Genomic DNA, 14,545 nt, shown 5'->3' with positions numbered 1-14,545 from the left:
CCGGGCGCGCCCCCGCGGGCGGCCAGCCAGGGGCGCCGCGCGCGCCCCCGCGGCGGGAGGGGCGGGGCGGGGCGGGCCCGCGCGGGGCGGGGCGGGGCGCTGCGCCCCCTCCCCCTCGCGCTGCGCCCTCCCCCTCCCCAAGGTGTTGGCGGCGGCGGCGGGGACGCGCTCGCTCGCGCCCGCGCCGTCCCCCCCTTCCCCCCCCCCCCTCCCTCCCCGCTCCCCTCGGCTCTCCCCGGCTGCGCTGGTAGCGGCGGCGGCTCGGCCATGGCGGCCCCGGCGGAGCTGAGCGCGGAGCGGCTGCGGGCGCTGCCCGGCAGCTGGAGTTACGGGATCAGCCAGGGCGGCCGCGTCTTCTTCATCAAGTGAGTGGGGGGCCGGCGAGGAGGGGAGCGGGGCTGGGCTGGGCGGGGGGCCGGGAGGGGCGGGCAGGGGGGGAAGGCGGCGGCGGCGGGGCTGCGCCTGCCTGACTGACTCGGTCCGTGTGTCCGTCCCCGCAGCGAGGAGGCGAAGAGCACGACCTGGCTGCACCCGCTCACCGGAGAGGCCGTGATCACCGGGCACCGCCGCAGCGCAGGTAGGACCCCCGGACGAGGGGCGGTGGGGGCCCCCCCGGCCCTTCCCCGGCACGGCCGCCCCCGCCCGGCCAGCGCCGCCCTCCTCCGGCTCCCCGGGGTCTCGCCGAACCCGCCGCCCCTCGCCTGCCCCAGCCCCGGGGCGGGCTCAGCCCCGCGACCCCTTCCCGCTCCCACCGCTCCCCGCGGGCGAGGGCAGCGCCTCCGGCTTCGCCCCGCTGCCCCCGAGCCCCCCGGGCCTGGAAACCACCCGGGTGCCGCCGCCGCCGCCCGAGAGAACTCCTCACGCCGCGCTTCCCGCGCCCCCCTCACTTCTCGCAGTTGCTCGCCCCCGGGGTGAGCAGGAATGACATTAGGGTGCAGCCTTTGCGCGTCCAGCTTGCCATCAGCCTGCTCCGCGTCTCCTTCTTAAGACGCTTTCCTTTGCACCCGTGCTCTCCCTCCGTGTCCGTGTAATTTCTCTTTTCCTCGCTTTCTTTCTGTTGCCTTGCATCACCCTTATAATATTGTACAGTTCCCATTAGAGACTGCCTTATTTCTCTCGTGCTTCTTGCAGGCTGCCCCGGTTATGCTCACCTGCATAGCATCCTTTCTCAGTTCAGCATTAAACCAACTGGTCTTATTTCTGTTTCCAGCAGTACCTAGATATAACCATGATAGGTATACTGGAAATGTAGAGGCTGGTTCCACTAAACGTAGTCACCTAGAAACCCTTTTCCTCCCTTTACTTCCATCTAGGCTGAGAGTGTGGGTGGTTTCTAAGTGACTGAAAGAGGTGGAATAGGTAGGAGGAAAAGGGACTGAAACATGAGGAATAACTTGCAAGGAGGAGGGTGGAATCGGTCGTCTTTGCTACCGCTGTTTGTTCCACTCTGGAGAAGTAGCAGCAGGAGGTGCTGGAGGAGGAGGAGGATTTACAGCAGACACTCTGGAGACCCGGAGCCAAACTCCGACTGCTGGAATTGCACACAGGCTGCATATGCCACTGGGAGGTGGTGGAGTATAGTAATAAGAGCAGTTGTTTTTATGTATGTAATCACTTGGATAATCGCAGGAAAATCTGCAAGTGAATTGGACTATATCAGATTATTTGCTTTTTATGTTTGGTTAATACTTACACATTAAGAAATCAGAAGCAGCCTTTTCGAAGACTGTGGGCAGCCTTTCTGGTTTTTTTTTGTGGGTTTTTTTTGAGTTGGGAATAGTTTAAAAAGCACAGTTTTCTGGCTATTAAAACTCCGGCGGTTTGATCTGCAATGAAGGGCTGTTGTTTCTAAGAAGTCATTTAATGCCGGGAAATAGAACTACTGATTGCTATCAGGCTCCTCTTTTCCCTGCTTTCAGTACTCAGATTAATTGAGGAACTGGCCTTCATCTACAGCAGTATGCACGGGGGCTGATGTATGTGAAGTGCTTTGCTTGTTGGACACTAATATTAGCTGAGTATTAATTCCTTTTTTAAACTATCACCAGTGTCTCTGACTGATGGTGATTTCCCAGAAATTTGCTAAGTGTCTCATTTGTTTCTGCCGTTAAGTGCCTTCTAAAGGAAATGCAGTTTGCCTTTGAGTATCTGGAGTATTGTATGTAGTGTAGCAGAGTTGTTATCAGGTAAATTAAACTTGTTCCTGAACATAAGAGCGAGGCACAACCTTGGATATGCTGACCATGACTTGTCAATCAGATACTGAAGTGTCTGCAAAACAGACCTCTTTCTGTAGTTTTCCTCATTCATGTGTACGTTAATGAATCTCTTCATACATAGATGTAATCAAAGAGATTAATTCTGGGTTTTATATCTTGTTTTTCCCTGACCATTGTTTTGGAACCTAGTCAAAATATGTTCAAAATATGTCTTCTCTTAAGAAACATTTTTTGAGCAAATATTATTCTAAAGCTCCTCATTAAATAATATGGTGAGATATTTACTAGAGAAAGCGGAAAGCTTTGCCTTCCATTAGGAATTGAAGTGCTTTTTATTCCTTGAGATATTCAGCACTGGAAAGGTATTTTTTGCAAAGTTCTTCTAGCAGCCATAAATACTTCTGCTAGAGAGACTTCCTGTTTTCTGTCCTTTGCCCTGTGCTGTTATCGAAAGACACCTTGGTTTTTCTTTTAGAGAAGACAGGAGTAAAGAAAAAAGCCAGCCAGAGCAAATAAGTAAACTGGGGGAAAAAAATAATCACATGATCTGGATATTTTTTTTCTTTTAATTAGGAAATGCATTCTTGCTTTTAGAATTCAGTGAGCATATCCTACATATCAGTTATTGTTTTTATTAACTGGGGCAAACTTTTAAAGGTAATGATGTATCTAGAGTTGCGTGGAGGTGCCCAGCATTTTCAGAGCTTCCATTACAACAGGAAGCTGTTATTGGTGGAAAAAAAAAATTGACCATTAGTGGTGGGGTTTTTTTTATATGTGGACTCCTGACTCTCTTAAGAATGATAACAGAGAAGGAAAAGATGTACCCACTTCCTCCACTAGATTTGCATTGAAAATTATTTTCACGTAAAATCGAATAGAGTTGTAAACACTGCAGGAGCACTTGTTAGTCACAACAGTGGTGGAATTATGCTAATATAATGCTAATACTCTTGTGGTGTAGTTGATATCATGCATGTTAAGATACTTGTGACTTGCATGTAACGCAAACTCAGTAAGCTGATTTTTGTTTAGATTTTTTTCCTGTCAGGTAGTTTGATGCTAGTGAAGCTCAAGGCAGAAAGATCTGGCAATGACCGTGAGTTCTAGGTCCTGGTCAAAGGAAGGAACATTTTTAAATAAGGGTACACTTAAACCCTTATTGTTATTATTTGAAAATGAGAAATCCAAATCAGATTTTCGTGCATGTAGCTTCACATTACAAATTTTAAACTGAGACAGTATTGTGAGCCAGTTCCAAAATATTTATTTGTAGACTAAAGCTTTCAATCCGTGGAATGAGACACACAATAGTTTAACTACCTTAGTTTTAGGGAGTAGACCAGTATGGCTAGCATCGTTTCAAAAGTTAATTGGAATGTTTTGCTACTTGTTTTCCAGACTTACCCACAGGTTGGGAGGAAGCTTATACTTTTGAAGGTGCAAGATATTATGTAAAGTAAGTTGAATGTTTATCTGTCACAATACTATAATTTTCAATTAGTTTGTCTAAATGTTGCTGTAATCTTGAGTGTATTCCAAAATGAATTTAAATGTTATGCTGTAAATCTAAAAGGAGTATTCAAGCTTGTCATAGTGTATGTAGTCCTCTGTTTACTGAATTCTGCCCGGCTAAAACAATTTCTTGAGTTTTTGTGTTAATACTTTTAATTAAAGCTGCTTAAGGGTTCAGATTCAAATGAAACTTCTGCTGTGACTGACAATCTAGCAACAAATGTCCTTTCAAGTCGAGAATACCTTGAGTTTGTCTGTTTCACACTTGTGTGTATACACTGTCGTGCCAGAAATGCTTTCAGAGTGGCAAGATCTTACTTTGTCACTGGGAGAAGAGTCTTGATTCAGCCCTGTTCCCTAGTAATTATGTTGTTTAAAGCCACTTTGAACGTTTAGTGGGGCTGTTTTCTTTGCAGACCTCCTGTTTCTGCTCCTAGCATTGATCCTTGTTACTTTTTTTATTAGTGTTTTAGTATGTTTTGAGAAGCGTGTCCACTGTGGTAGACTTGCTGTATTGTCTTTTTGAATGAGAGGCATGGAAATAGATCTCTTCTGTAGAAGTCCAGAGGTTGTGTAGATCAGATGTGTACAAACTTCTTATAAACTTTTCCTCTCCAGACAGTCAGACCGTCCTTATCTGAAAAATGTTAAAGTGGCACCTTTGTATATTTGTCCAGTTAATACGCTTGTTTTTCTGTGATTTAGCAATTTCCATTTTTTTCTCGATTAATCTGGGAGTTTTTACTCACTGTGCTGTGTGTTTGGTTTACCATCTTTAAATGAATAGAGTCATCAGTGGTATAACTTGTATGAGTGAAGGTTACTAATAGTTACAGAGATCATAGGCTGCAGATGGTTTTTTTTGTGTCTTAGTGTTGAGCAAAAGGTAGCTGCTCTGTGTAAATTGCATTGTGGTTGTTGTGAGATGGGTGTTACGTATCTGTTGCAGGGTTTATATTATATAGGAACATGTTTGATTTGATCCTAAGCAAAATAAAAAATATTTACTGAAGGATAATGCTCGAAAAATCTGGTCAGACCTGGTGCTGGGCTCTCTAGAAAGGATATTCTTATTAATAAGTGACATGTTTGTTTTACTGTTCTATTCTGCCTTCTTGTCATTTATGTTATGCTAGTGTTGTATAGCAATTGACAAGAACTACACCAGACTGAGGACAGGAATGTACTAAGGATGTCACCTCCAGTGTTCTGTTCAGATTATTAAATGAAGATGAGTGAAAATTCAAGAAAGCTGGTTTTGTGTGTGCATATAATATTAAAAGAAATTCTTCTATGCTTTCAGATGGAACTTGTTCTCATAGAGTAAGCCTATGAACAAAGTGTTAGCTATAGTAACTGGAAAATAGCAACTGGAGTTTTCTTGGAATAAAAAAAAGCGTGTGGACAGGTAATGTAGAGTGACTGATGCGCTTATGCACAAACTTACCAAGTGGCAGGTTGTTTGTGTACTCTTGTGTTATAAGATCTTGTGTTCAAGGTGTTATCATAACTGTTAGAATGTACATTAAGCTGATTGTTTTGCTGATACTCAATGCTAAATAGCTCTGTTGATACTTAAAAGTTGTGCTGCATCTTTGAAAACATGTTGCACAAACAACACTTCTCTGTGACTTGATAGGTGTAGGAGGATAGCAGGGGTAGTGCTGTCAAGCCTGCTGAAAGGTTCACATGGTACAACCAGTTTGGCATCCTTAGTTAAATACTAAGTGTTTGTTGTGTAGCCTCTCAGGCTGAATTTAAACTTCTGCCCAATGACAGCTTCTCCTTTTAAAGCTGTCTCGCATTCAGCCCTACCAGTGCTAGAGGCGATGTGAGAGCTAACATAGGCAGGGTGACAACATTGTAATCGCTATCTTGTAATCCTCGGCAGTGTAACTCCGGATGATGTGTTGATTATAATAATTCTAGTTGTCTGACTCTAAACTTCTGTTTCCCACTTCATGAGTGGGAAACAGGCCAGGTTGTTGTGACCTTGTGCTATACAGGCACCCCCACACGTGGATTTTTAACTGCAACCTGCTTGTTTGAATGTTCCAATTCACCAAATATTAATGTCTATTATGTTCATTACAGCATAACAAAACTATGTTAAAATAAAAATGTTGAAAACTTGTTCGTGGACAGGTCTGAAATGTATGTTGTTTTTATGTTCTGGTGTGAGTTACAAGGGAGTGAATGTTAATGGCAGGCTATTGATGCATTCAGCCATGTGAAACTTGGCTGTTGGATTTCTGTAACGTGTCCAATAAGAGAGTTAGACAAGAAGGATAGTCAAGTTTCCTGATCGCATAAATTATTTCACCTCACTTCTGAGGCACAGCTTCAAATATGTGGGTTGAATAAAAATATTTAACAACCTTGCTTTATGGTAAGATCTTATGCTAGACTGTGTTTGAAAATAAAAACCTTTTGAAAATTATTCTTATGGTTCTTTAATAATAGGTCTTGGCTGTTCCAAGTGGGCGTGTCGCTGAATCTATTACTGTGCTTTTTCTGGCTTTGATGTAGTAAACACTGTATAATCAAATTGGGATAATGTCGAGGAGATAATCGTCAGCTAAATCTTAACATTCCTTGGACTGGCATTTCAAACTAATGACTCAGGATACAGACTGCATTGAAATGTGATTATTTTTAAAGGACACTATTTTTCTTGGAATGTTTACATTCGTTTTCAGAATAAGTAAATACCAAATGGTGACTATTTCACATACTCTTTTTCTTTTTTTTTTTTTTTCTGATGACATTGGGTTTGTTCTAGCTTTAAGAAGATATTCTGAAACAGGGAAAGGTAAGGAGTTGTTTCCATTGCATAAGGTGGTTTTGGTTTTATATAGGGTTGTGTTAGTAAGTTGATGCTAGCTAGGACTTGGACTTTTTTTTGTGGTTTTTGGATTAGTAGAATTCTGATACTCGTAATGACAGAATCCTTCCCCCACATCCTCCCCATCCCTTGTGAATGCAAATGACAAAAGGTGTTGTTTGTTATTTGGAGTAAAAAAATATGTAATGCCATAATGTATTGTATATGTTCCTATGAGATGTGGTTGGTTACATTGTTAAAGTGTTTCCTTTCTTTAGTAGGGAGAAAGTCTGATTTTGTTTACTTAATGTTGAAAATATGCACAGATAGCCCTTCCTCGTCACCTGATGGGAACTCTGTCAGTAGACTTTTCTGAAACAATGCTTGGTTTGGGTGTAGTATTTATTTATGCAATAACTAAACTTTACCTAGAATATAGGGCTGTATGTATAATCGATGCATTTAAATGTAACCTTTAATTAGTTCATTGTCAGTTAACTATTGAATCTTCTGTATTATGACGTAAAACAAGATATGGGAAAACTCCTCAGTTTGAAAATGCTGAAGAATTTGAGATTTTCTTTTGTTCTGCTTAGAATACTTCACTGGACTAGTTACTTACGCTTTGTGAGCTCATTGAGCTCTGGGAAGTTAAGGGCTTTATCCCCAAAACATATTTAAGCTGGATAGTATATGGGAAGCTTAAGTTACCTGCCTTATTTTTAAGTGCATGAGAAAATGGATCTGTGTGGCAATCTCAGTATGATACTGGGAGACATACTTGGTCATGGGCTTCAGACTCTTCACCTGTTCTAATCAATAAGAATTTTCGACTTGATGTTTTTGGTACCTTGTGATGACTACATAGTCATTTGGCACTAAGGTACTGGTTTTGAGTGCTATAAAATTACGTAAATATGTCGTTCTCCATGTGTGTCTATTTATTCATATGTCTATGCTTAAGAAACAGTTATTGCTGGTTAAAACCACCTGATTATCCCAACACAGGCATTTGCTTACTTTTCTTGCCTTTTTTCCTTTTTCATTTCAGTAGTTCTGAACATACATACAATTTTCTATTGATTTTTTTTTTAAAGGTTTATATTATTTAGGTTATTCATTTACCAAATAAAGTTGTTTTAAAAATCAATCCAAGGATGGTATTTGAGCAATTTTGCATCAGTCTAACTAGTTTGGCTTCTACAGAAGTACTCTTCAGTAAATAAGCTGTTTGGGTGTTAGAATTTGGTGTGTCTTTAACTCTGCCGTAGGACTAATGCTTTTTGGGCAGCTGACTGAAAAAGTTCTTAAAAACTTAAAGTTTAATTTTTAGGGTTTTGTGTTGAAGTTTACCTCTTTCTATATTTATCAGAACAATTTTTGCCTATAGGCGTTGGCAAACCCAGGACAAAGGTGAGATGAATTCACTGTTACATCAAATAGAGGTTTTGTGTGCTTTTATAGAGACTTTTGTCAATACAGGTTTGCTTATTGTAGGCATGTAGCTTGAAAATTGGGAAGCTAAGAAAAACTTATTACATGATTAAAAGGGATAAGATCTTTTTCAGCTTCAAGTTTCTGTTGTTTACAAAAATAAACCTGTGCTCGTTGAGAATTCAGCTTTTGTTTGAACCTATGTCTTTTATGTGCATTCTAAAGATCCTCTCCCATTCAGCTGAGGCTTTCTCCAGAAAAATCAAAGAACAGCTAGTCATGTTTGCAGAGAAGCCTTTTCTTGAAAGGAAAAAATGGCATTTGAAAAAAATAAGAACGGATCAGGCTGTTTTCCTCCAACAGTAAGAATCACAGCATTCCTCCGAGAAATTTAGTTCTTTTCTTGTTACCTGTAACCTCTTATTTTACTAAAATTAAGGACAGAATGTAGTTTATTCTTGGCCTTCATTCGGGTTATTCTTACATGACAACGCCTCTAGGTTAAATAGTGGCATATGGCAAGATAGGTGAACTGGGACATAACGTTACAACAAACTAACCTGTGCTTTTTACCTTTGTAGCGAGCAAAGCTGTTCAGAAAAGAACTCTTTAGGAATGCTTGCAAATTTATTATCTATTTTAACACTTCTTTATTCCACTGAAATATTTCAAGAACAAAAAATACTGCAATGCTGATGCTCTGCGTGGAGGTGGAAGGATTCTAGACATGGGAAGAAACAGGTGTGGGTCAGAGGAGGAGTGGTGGGACTGCATCCAAAAAGCAGACTGGGGAGGGGGGATGCGAGGGGAAGAAGATGGAGGTGGTGGTACCCAAGGAGAAGGTTAAAAGGTGGGAGTAGTTACAGAATGGGGAGGAGTGGAGACTAAACCAGGCCGAAGGAGAGGTGGCAGTGGGAAGTAAGTAAAAGGAGTAGGGGCAGGAGCTGATTTCCTAGGAGTGAACTTGATGGAATTTCTCCCAGAGGGAAGGGTGGCAAAAGTTCACCTTGTGAAAACATGTTGTCTGACTCGTGTGCAGGTCTGGCAGGGCCTATTACCCCTGGCTTACGAACCTGTTTCAAAGTTAGTCTGGCAGGTAGAAGAATATCAAATGTGAATGTCAGGAATTGCTGTGCTTATAAAGTCTCTTTTTGCCTGTGACGTCTGTGGTTGATATTTTGAGCTGTCTCTTTCCTGAAGTTTGTTTCTAAATTGGGTAATACCTTGAATGCTTTAGTTTTACTAAGATAGACTTGAAACCATGAGGGAACTTACTGATTTTTTTCTTTTTTAAACCATTACCACGTTTTTAAACACTGTTAAGAATTAATGGATAATTATTTAAAAATTAAAAAAACCCAAACAACTGTATGTCAGTTATTATGTGAAATGTTGAAATCCATGAGAAAGACATTGAAGACACTCAAGCTTTCTGATGTCTGTTAACAAATTAGTAAGTTAACTTCCCCAGTTTTGGATCCTCGGTTTTGGAAGTGGTAATGTTTCTTCCCTAACTTTGGCCTTAGTTGATAATGGGCTGAATAGTAGCACCTAAAACTAATATATACTTTACGATGTTGTTACTATGAAGTGAATTGTTCTGTGGGCTTTCATTTTCAGTATCCACGATATGTGAAGGGTGGTGAAAAACAAAGAAATGATGATTGGTCATAACTTTTTATGTAGGTGGCTGCTTCATTATCTTATAAATATAGTGGTGCATTTTTTTCCCAACCCCTCACCCCTTTGGAAGAAAAGACAACTGAACTGATGTGCACTCTAAGAATTATTTTGGGACCTGTACTAGTAGTTCCTCTTCCTGTTGTGTCAGGGTGTTGCACGGGTTCTTCTTCTCTTCACTGTCTTGGTACCCTTGTGCTGCAGTACCTGCAACTGAGGGACACTTCTGAAAATGCCCGAACTGGCAGGCAGGTACCTTGTGACCTTTTCCAACAGAGAAGTCTGCTTGGTGTAGCCACTATTTGATAGAACTTTTTACGGGTCCAAATTTTACCTGGTGCAAATTGTGTTTTGCTTTTGCTTAAAGGAATTGCACACACACTTTTTTTTCTGTGGTCTGCAAGTGTTTGGTTGTACTGGATCAAAACTAGCGTCTGTTGTGGTGCTACGCTAAGCCTGTTTTTCCGGCATATGTTTATGTTATGCTGGCTCTTATTATAATGAATTACACTTTCATTAAACCTGAGATACACTTTGGTTGGCAGTTGAGAGCGATCTTCAGTACGCTTCTGTGTGCGCATGAGAGAGGGAGAAAGCTCCTGTGAAGCTTGAGGCAAATGCTGGCTGGAAGCAAAGCTCTACAGCCCTGACTGCTGGGATTTCTGCCAACGTGGTGCCTGTATGTGTGTGTTTTTCTGTGTTTCAGTAAGTAAATGCCTGAATTTAAACACTTCCCCCTTTTCTCTCCTTCCATGCCTTCTTTCTTTTGTATGTGGAAGACAGCTGTTTCTCTCTGTTTACTTCATTTGCTCTTGCATTTGGTTGAAGGGGAGTGATGTTGGCGGGGAAGAAGTTGCGTCAGTAGCCACCTTCAGAAGCAGAAGTTTGGGAATGGGAACTTGATAGCGCAGATACTCCAGTAAACCCTTTGGGAAAGATTCCTACTTCCCAGTACTGGTAGGGAGGTCTGCTTAAATAGTTGGTTGTGAAGTTGCATCTTTCTGCTCCAGATCTATAAAACTTGAGTTGAATACTTGTTTGAAATCTGTGAAGTGGGGAAAAAAAGGCTTTCAGACAGCATTTTGAGTGCCTGTGTGGCCTGCGATGGTCACAGAGCTTTATATAAACAATTAGAAAACACTTGCATATTCAGGAGGCTTCAGAAACTTAGTTCTTCATGGCTTTCTCCACAGTTACTTAGTAAGAACAATTATTTGTTAGGAAAGGTACAGTGACAAGCATCTTATCCTTTAAAATTAGCTTCCTGTTTTTTTTCTTCCAGAATCTATTACAAATCATGTTTAGTAGAAACAAATACTTAAAGAACTAATTTTGTGCATTATTAACTGGAAACATTTCAGTGTGTCAGTCCAGGTAGGAGGTGTACTAGTAAGCAAAGGTGTTTGAAAGGAAAATACCCAGTGAAAATTTGATTTTAAAATGCCATCTTTGCCATCTTCAATTACAGTATTTCATGGAAACTTGTATACTCTTTACTACTCACCAAGTAAGTAGGACTACTGAAACGGTATAAATCCTGCAAAAAATACAGCAGTTGATGCTTTTATTTGAGTGGTACTACTAGCAAAATTTTGTCACTTTATATTTTATTAGTTCTCTAATTTTGTGTCAAACAATACAGATTAGGCAGCTGGTCACTGATATCTAACATTTATCATTCTTGAGAATATCTTTTGGGATGCGTAAAAACAGGTGACGTATCTTTTGAAGTTTTTCAATGAACCTGGTTTTTAAGAAGGACGAAAAGCTTACTTCAAAATGAAATGTTGTAAGCAACAAGAGTAAACAAGTCGTGCTCCCAAGTACCTATGGTGAAGAAAAAACCCTTTTAACAGGTTGAAGAGGATAGCTTGGTTTCTTGATGCAGAGAATAAAGCTGGCCAAGACTGTTGGGCATTTGGTTGGTTGGTTGTTTTTCTATGTTGGCCACACCATTTTGTAAGGCTACTTTCTTTTGTATTTTTCCATGTACAAAAAAAAAAATCCTCTGGATAAATTTAAAACTTCTTGGTTGAACTCTTTGATAAAGTTTGATACGAAAGATTGTAAAAGAAAATTACAAAAATATGTGCTTGAGCAAACAATGTCATAACATCAAATATTTATTTTGACAATTAAATTTAATCAGAATAATGATGCAAGTTAATCCTCATTAGAAATTCATATAATCTGTTCTGATCTTAAATCTCTTTTATGGTACAATCTCTATCTTCTATGCTTGATGTGGGTATCAGTTGCGTGCCTGATCTGAAACACTGAGACATTTTCAGTTAATAAAGAACACAAATGTTACTAATTTTTTTTTTTTCAGTTAATGAAATTTTAGCTTTTACTAAGTGATCCATCTTCTTTATTGTATCCGCAGAGTTAAAAGCATTTGACATTTGAACCAATACATTTTTATTTGGCTGAATTGAACACCTAAGAAGAATATCTCTAATAAGTGAATTTTACGAGTGTAGGTCACTAAAGTTGTCTTTGATTGGGCAGAAGGTAGTTATTAAAACTGTTCTATAATGAATTTGAAGGGTTTGGGAGGCTAAATACTTACACTCATCACTGGGAGTCTTGGGCCATCTGTGTATATTTGGTGGTCAGGTAAAAATACTGACTTCAGGTTTCTCATCTCTTTATAGAAACATATCTAGGGACTATACCAGGCTGAGGAATCTTGAGACACTGGTATGTTCTGATCTTTGCCATATAGTCTGTGTCCTACTTCTGTCCCTCCTTTTGCTTAACATCAGATAAAAATGAACTGACAATCAGCAAGGCCACTTAATAAACCTTGCTTTGAAATAGTGTGGAGATGAGAATAGAAGAAAGCAGAGTGCGAATTGTGGTAGCACTGCCGGAAAAGGTGCTTTGGCTTTTATATCATTTTGTACTGAGCCTTGTATTTCTTTTTCTGTAGCTCCTGTCTCTCTGATAATTCAGTTACTAAATTAAAGGATTTTTTTCCTGGAGATCGAATTAAAATTTTTCCTGGATTAAAACTTTCCCTGCCACAAATACTGTCTAAGAAAAGTTTTGTTCTTAAAAGCCGATAAACTTTACAATGAAACCATTAAATCTCTGCAATTTTCTAGCTGAACGCAATGCATAGTACATAACAAACAGCATAAAAGATGAAGTCTTGGAATTATGTAGACAAGTGTCTAATTATGGGTAAAGTGACTTCTGTTTAAATGTAAATGAAATGAAGCAGTATCCTTTTGTCCCTCTCACTGCCAGTAGTGGGTTTTTATTTTTAAATATATATGTATGTGTATAATATATATGATACATTGTTCCTTATGCCTCTTTGAAGGACATTCTACTCCATATTTCTTACATGAAACACTTGCATTTTGCTTCACTTGCAAAATACAAAAAGATTTCTAGACATCAGGAAAAATCTGAACCTTTTCCTGAAGTGCTCTTCATTCTTGTATCCTAAGCTAAACACAAAAGAGATTTTGCAACGTGCTTCAGAATTGAGCTCACTATGTTGTGGTTTTTGTTCGGCTTCAGGTGAGAGTGCCAAACCTGTCTAACAAGAAATTCGGGATTTCTGTTGCCTCTGATTGCTCACTTTGTGGTTTAAAACAACAAAAAGTGCTATCGAATTCTGCATTCAATTCAAGCGCCAGTGCTTTATCCTCTTCATTATAATCTTTTGTTTGGGTGCCTGCTGCTTCAAAACATTTTTTGAGCTCAAATATGTAAGTTATGTGAAAATCTTGCAATTTTGTAGATGGAAAAGAACTATGTGAAGTGAAACATAAGTAGAAAAAAAAATGTGTTGATGAAAGTGGTGATGTCCTATTAGCTTGCAAGTGGAGTTAGTTGTGTTTCACAGCTCTCATGATTGAGCTTGGGCTACCTGAGAGACTGCAGCAGGCTGAGGAGTTGGGATTATTAGCATTTTGGTTTTAAATAACAGAGGGAGAGGGTCTTTTGCGGTCTTTGTTCAATAATTGAGTTGGTTTTCAATTTTCAGTGATGCTGTTCGTAAGTTGTTAAAGTAGGCAGAAGAGAACTCTAATCTTCTCAAACTTTTAATGAGGATTGAAGGTATTGTCATTTTAGACAGGTATTGCAATCAACATTAACTTGTACAAGAACTCATGCATTTCAGTTATTTTATTACTTTGTTTAAAAATTGCCTTGTACAATTGGAAAGAGACTTTTTAAAGAAATTATGGTAATTTAAGGTTTTTGTTTAATATTTCAAGGAGGTGAAGAAATTAATGTGGAGTTGATTCAGAGCCTCTGTCTCATGTACAATTTCACCAGGCCTGGTATATAGGAAATTATGTAGCTGGTAGAGTGAATCTGTAAAGAACAAACGTAATTTTTGACTTGTTTGGAGATTTGGAATAAGCACTTCTAGGAAAAATGGGAGTAGGGGTTTTGGTGCCTGACTCTTGTATTCCCGTCTAATTCCTTTGTGCGGTAGGTACTTAAATTGTAATGAATGGAGGTGAATACATTTTGGATTTTACTTAACTGCTGGATTCAACAGGGGTCTCTATTATAACTGTGGTGGGAATGGTTAAAAGCAGAGCTTATGGAGGAGTTTCATGGTTTTGTTTTTTTCTGTCCAAATTTGACATAGGTATGGCAACCACAACAAGAAATCAAATGCAACACAGACAAAGCTGTAGTTGGCAGCTGTTAATTTGTTTTAAGCAGACACAAATATTTCAAGTCTTCTGATTAGTTTATTTTCCTTGAGTTGAAGTAGTTTATTTTTTACTAGTTGAAAAGGCTGTCTGCACTGCTGGTTTGAAAAAAAAAAAAAAAAAAGGGAGTTATTTATATCAGAAAAACAACTGTCTCCATCTCTTTATCTTTTCAATTATTTTCT

At 39.8% G+C, this 14,545-nt stretch overlaps 1 protein-coding gene across 20 annotated transcripts in view; it reads left to right on the top strand.

The window, feature by feature from the left end:
* The first annotated feature begins 240 nt into the window (after window positions 1-240).
* Window positions 241-14,545, top strand: part of PLEKHA5 (pleckstrin homology domain containing A5) — a 182,775-nt gene continuing 168,470 nt past the window's right edge. For all 20 annotated transcript variants that reach the window (XM_063358518.1, XM_063358580.1, XM_063358484.1 and 17 more), the window contains exons 1-3: window positions 241-365; window positions 501-577; window positions 3,621-3,678. In XM_063358518.1, the coding sequence (XP_063214588.1) occupies window positions 268-365; window positions 501-577; window positions 3,621-3,678 (233 nt within the window). In that variant the 5' untranslated portion in view covers window positions 241-267. The remainder of the gene's footprint in view (window positions 366-500; window positions 578-3,620; window positions 3,679-14,545) is intronic.

Source organism: Chroicocephalus ridibundus, chromosome 1 (genome assembly GCF_963924245.1).
Source record: "Chroicocephalus ridibundus chromosome 1, bChrRid1.1, whole genome shotgun sequence".
Taxonomy (NCBI): Eukaryota; Metazoa; Chordata; class Aves; order Charadriiformes; family Laridae; genus Chroicocephalus; species Chroicocephalus ridibundus.
This window is presented reverse-complemented; position numbering and strand designations above follow the sequence as displayed.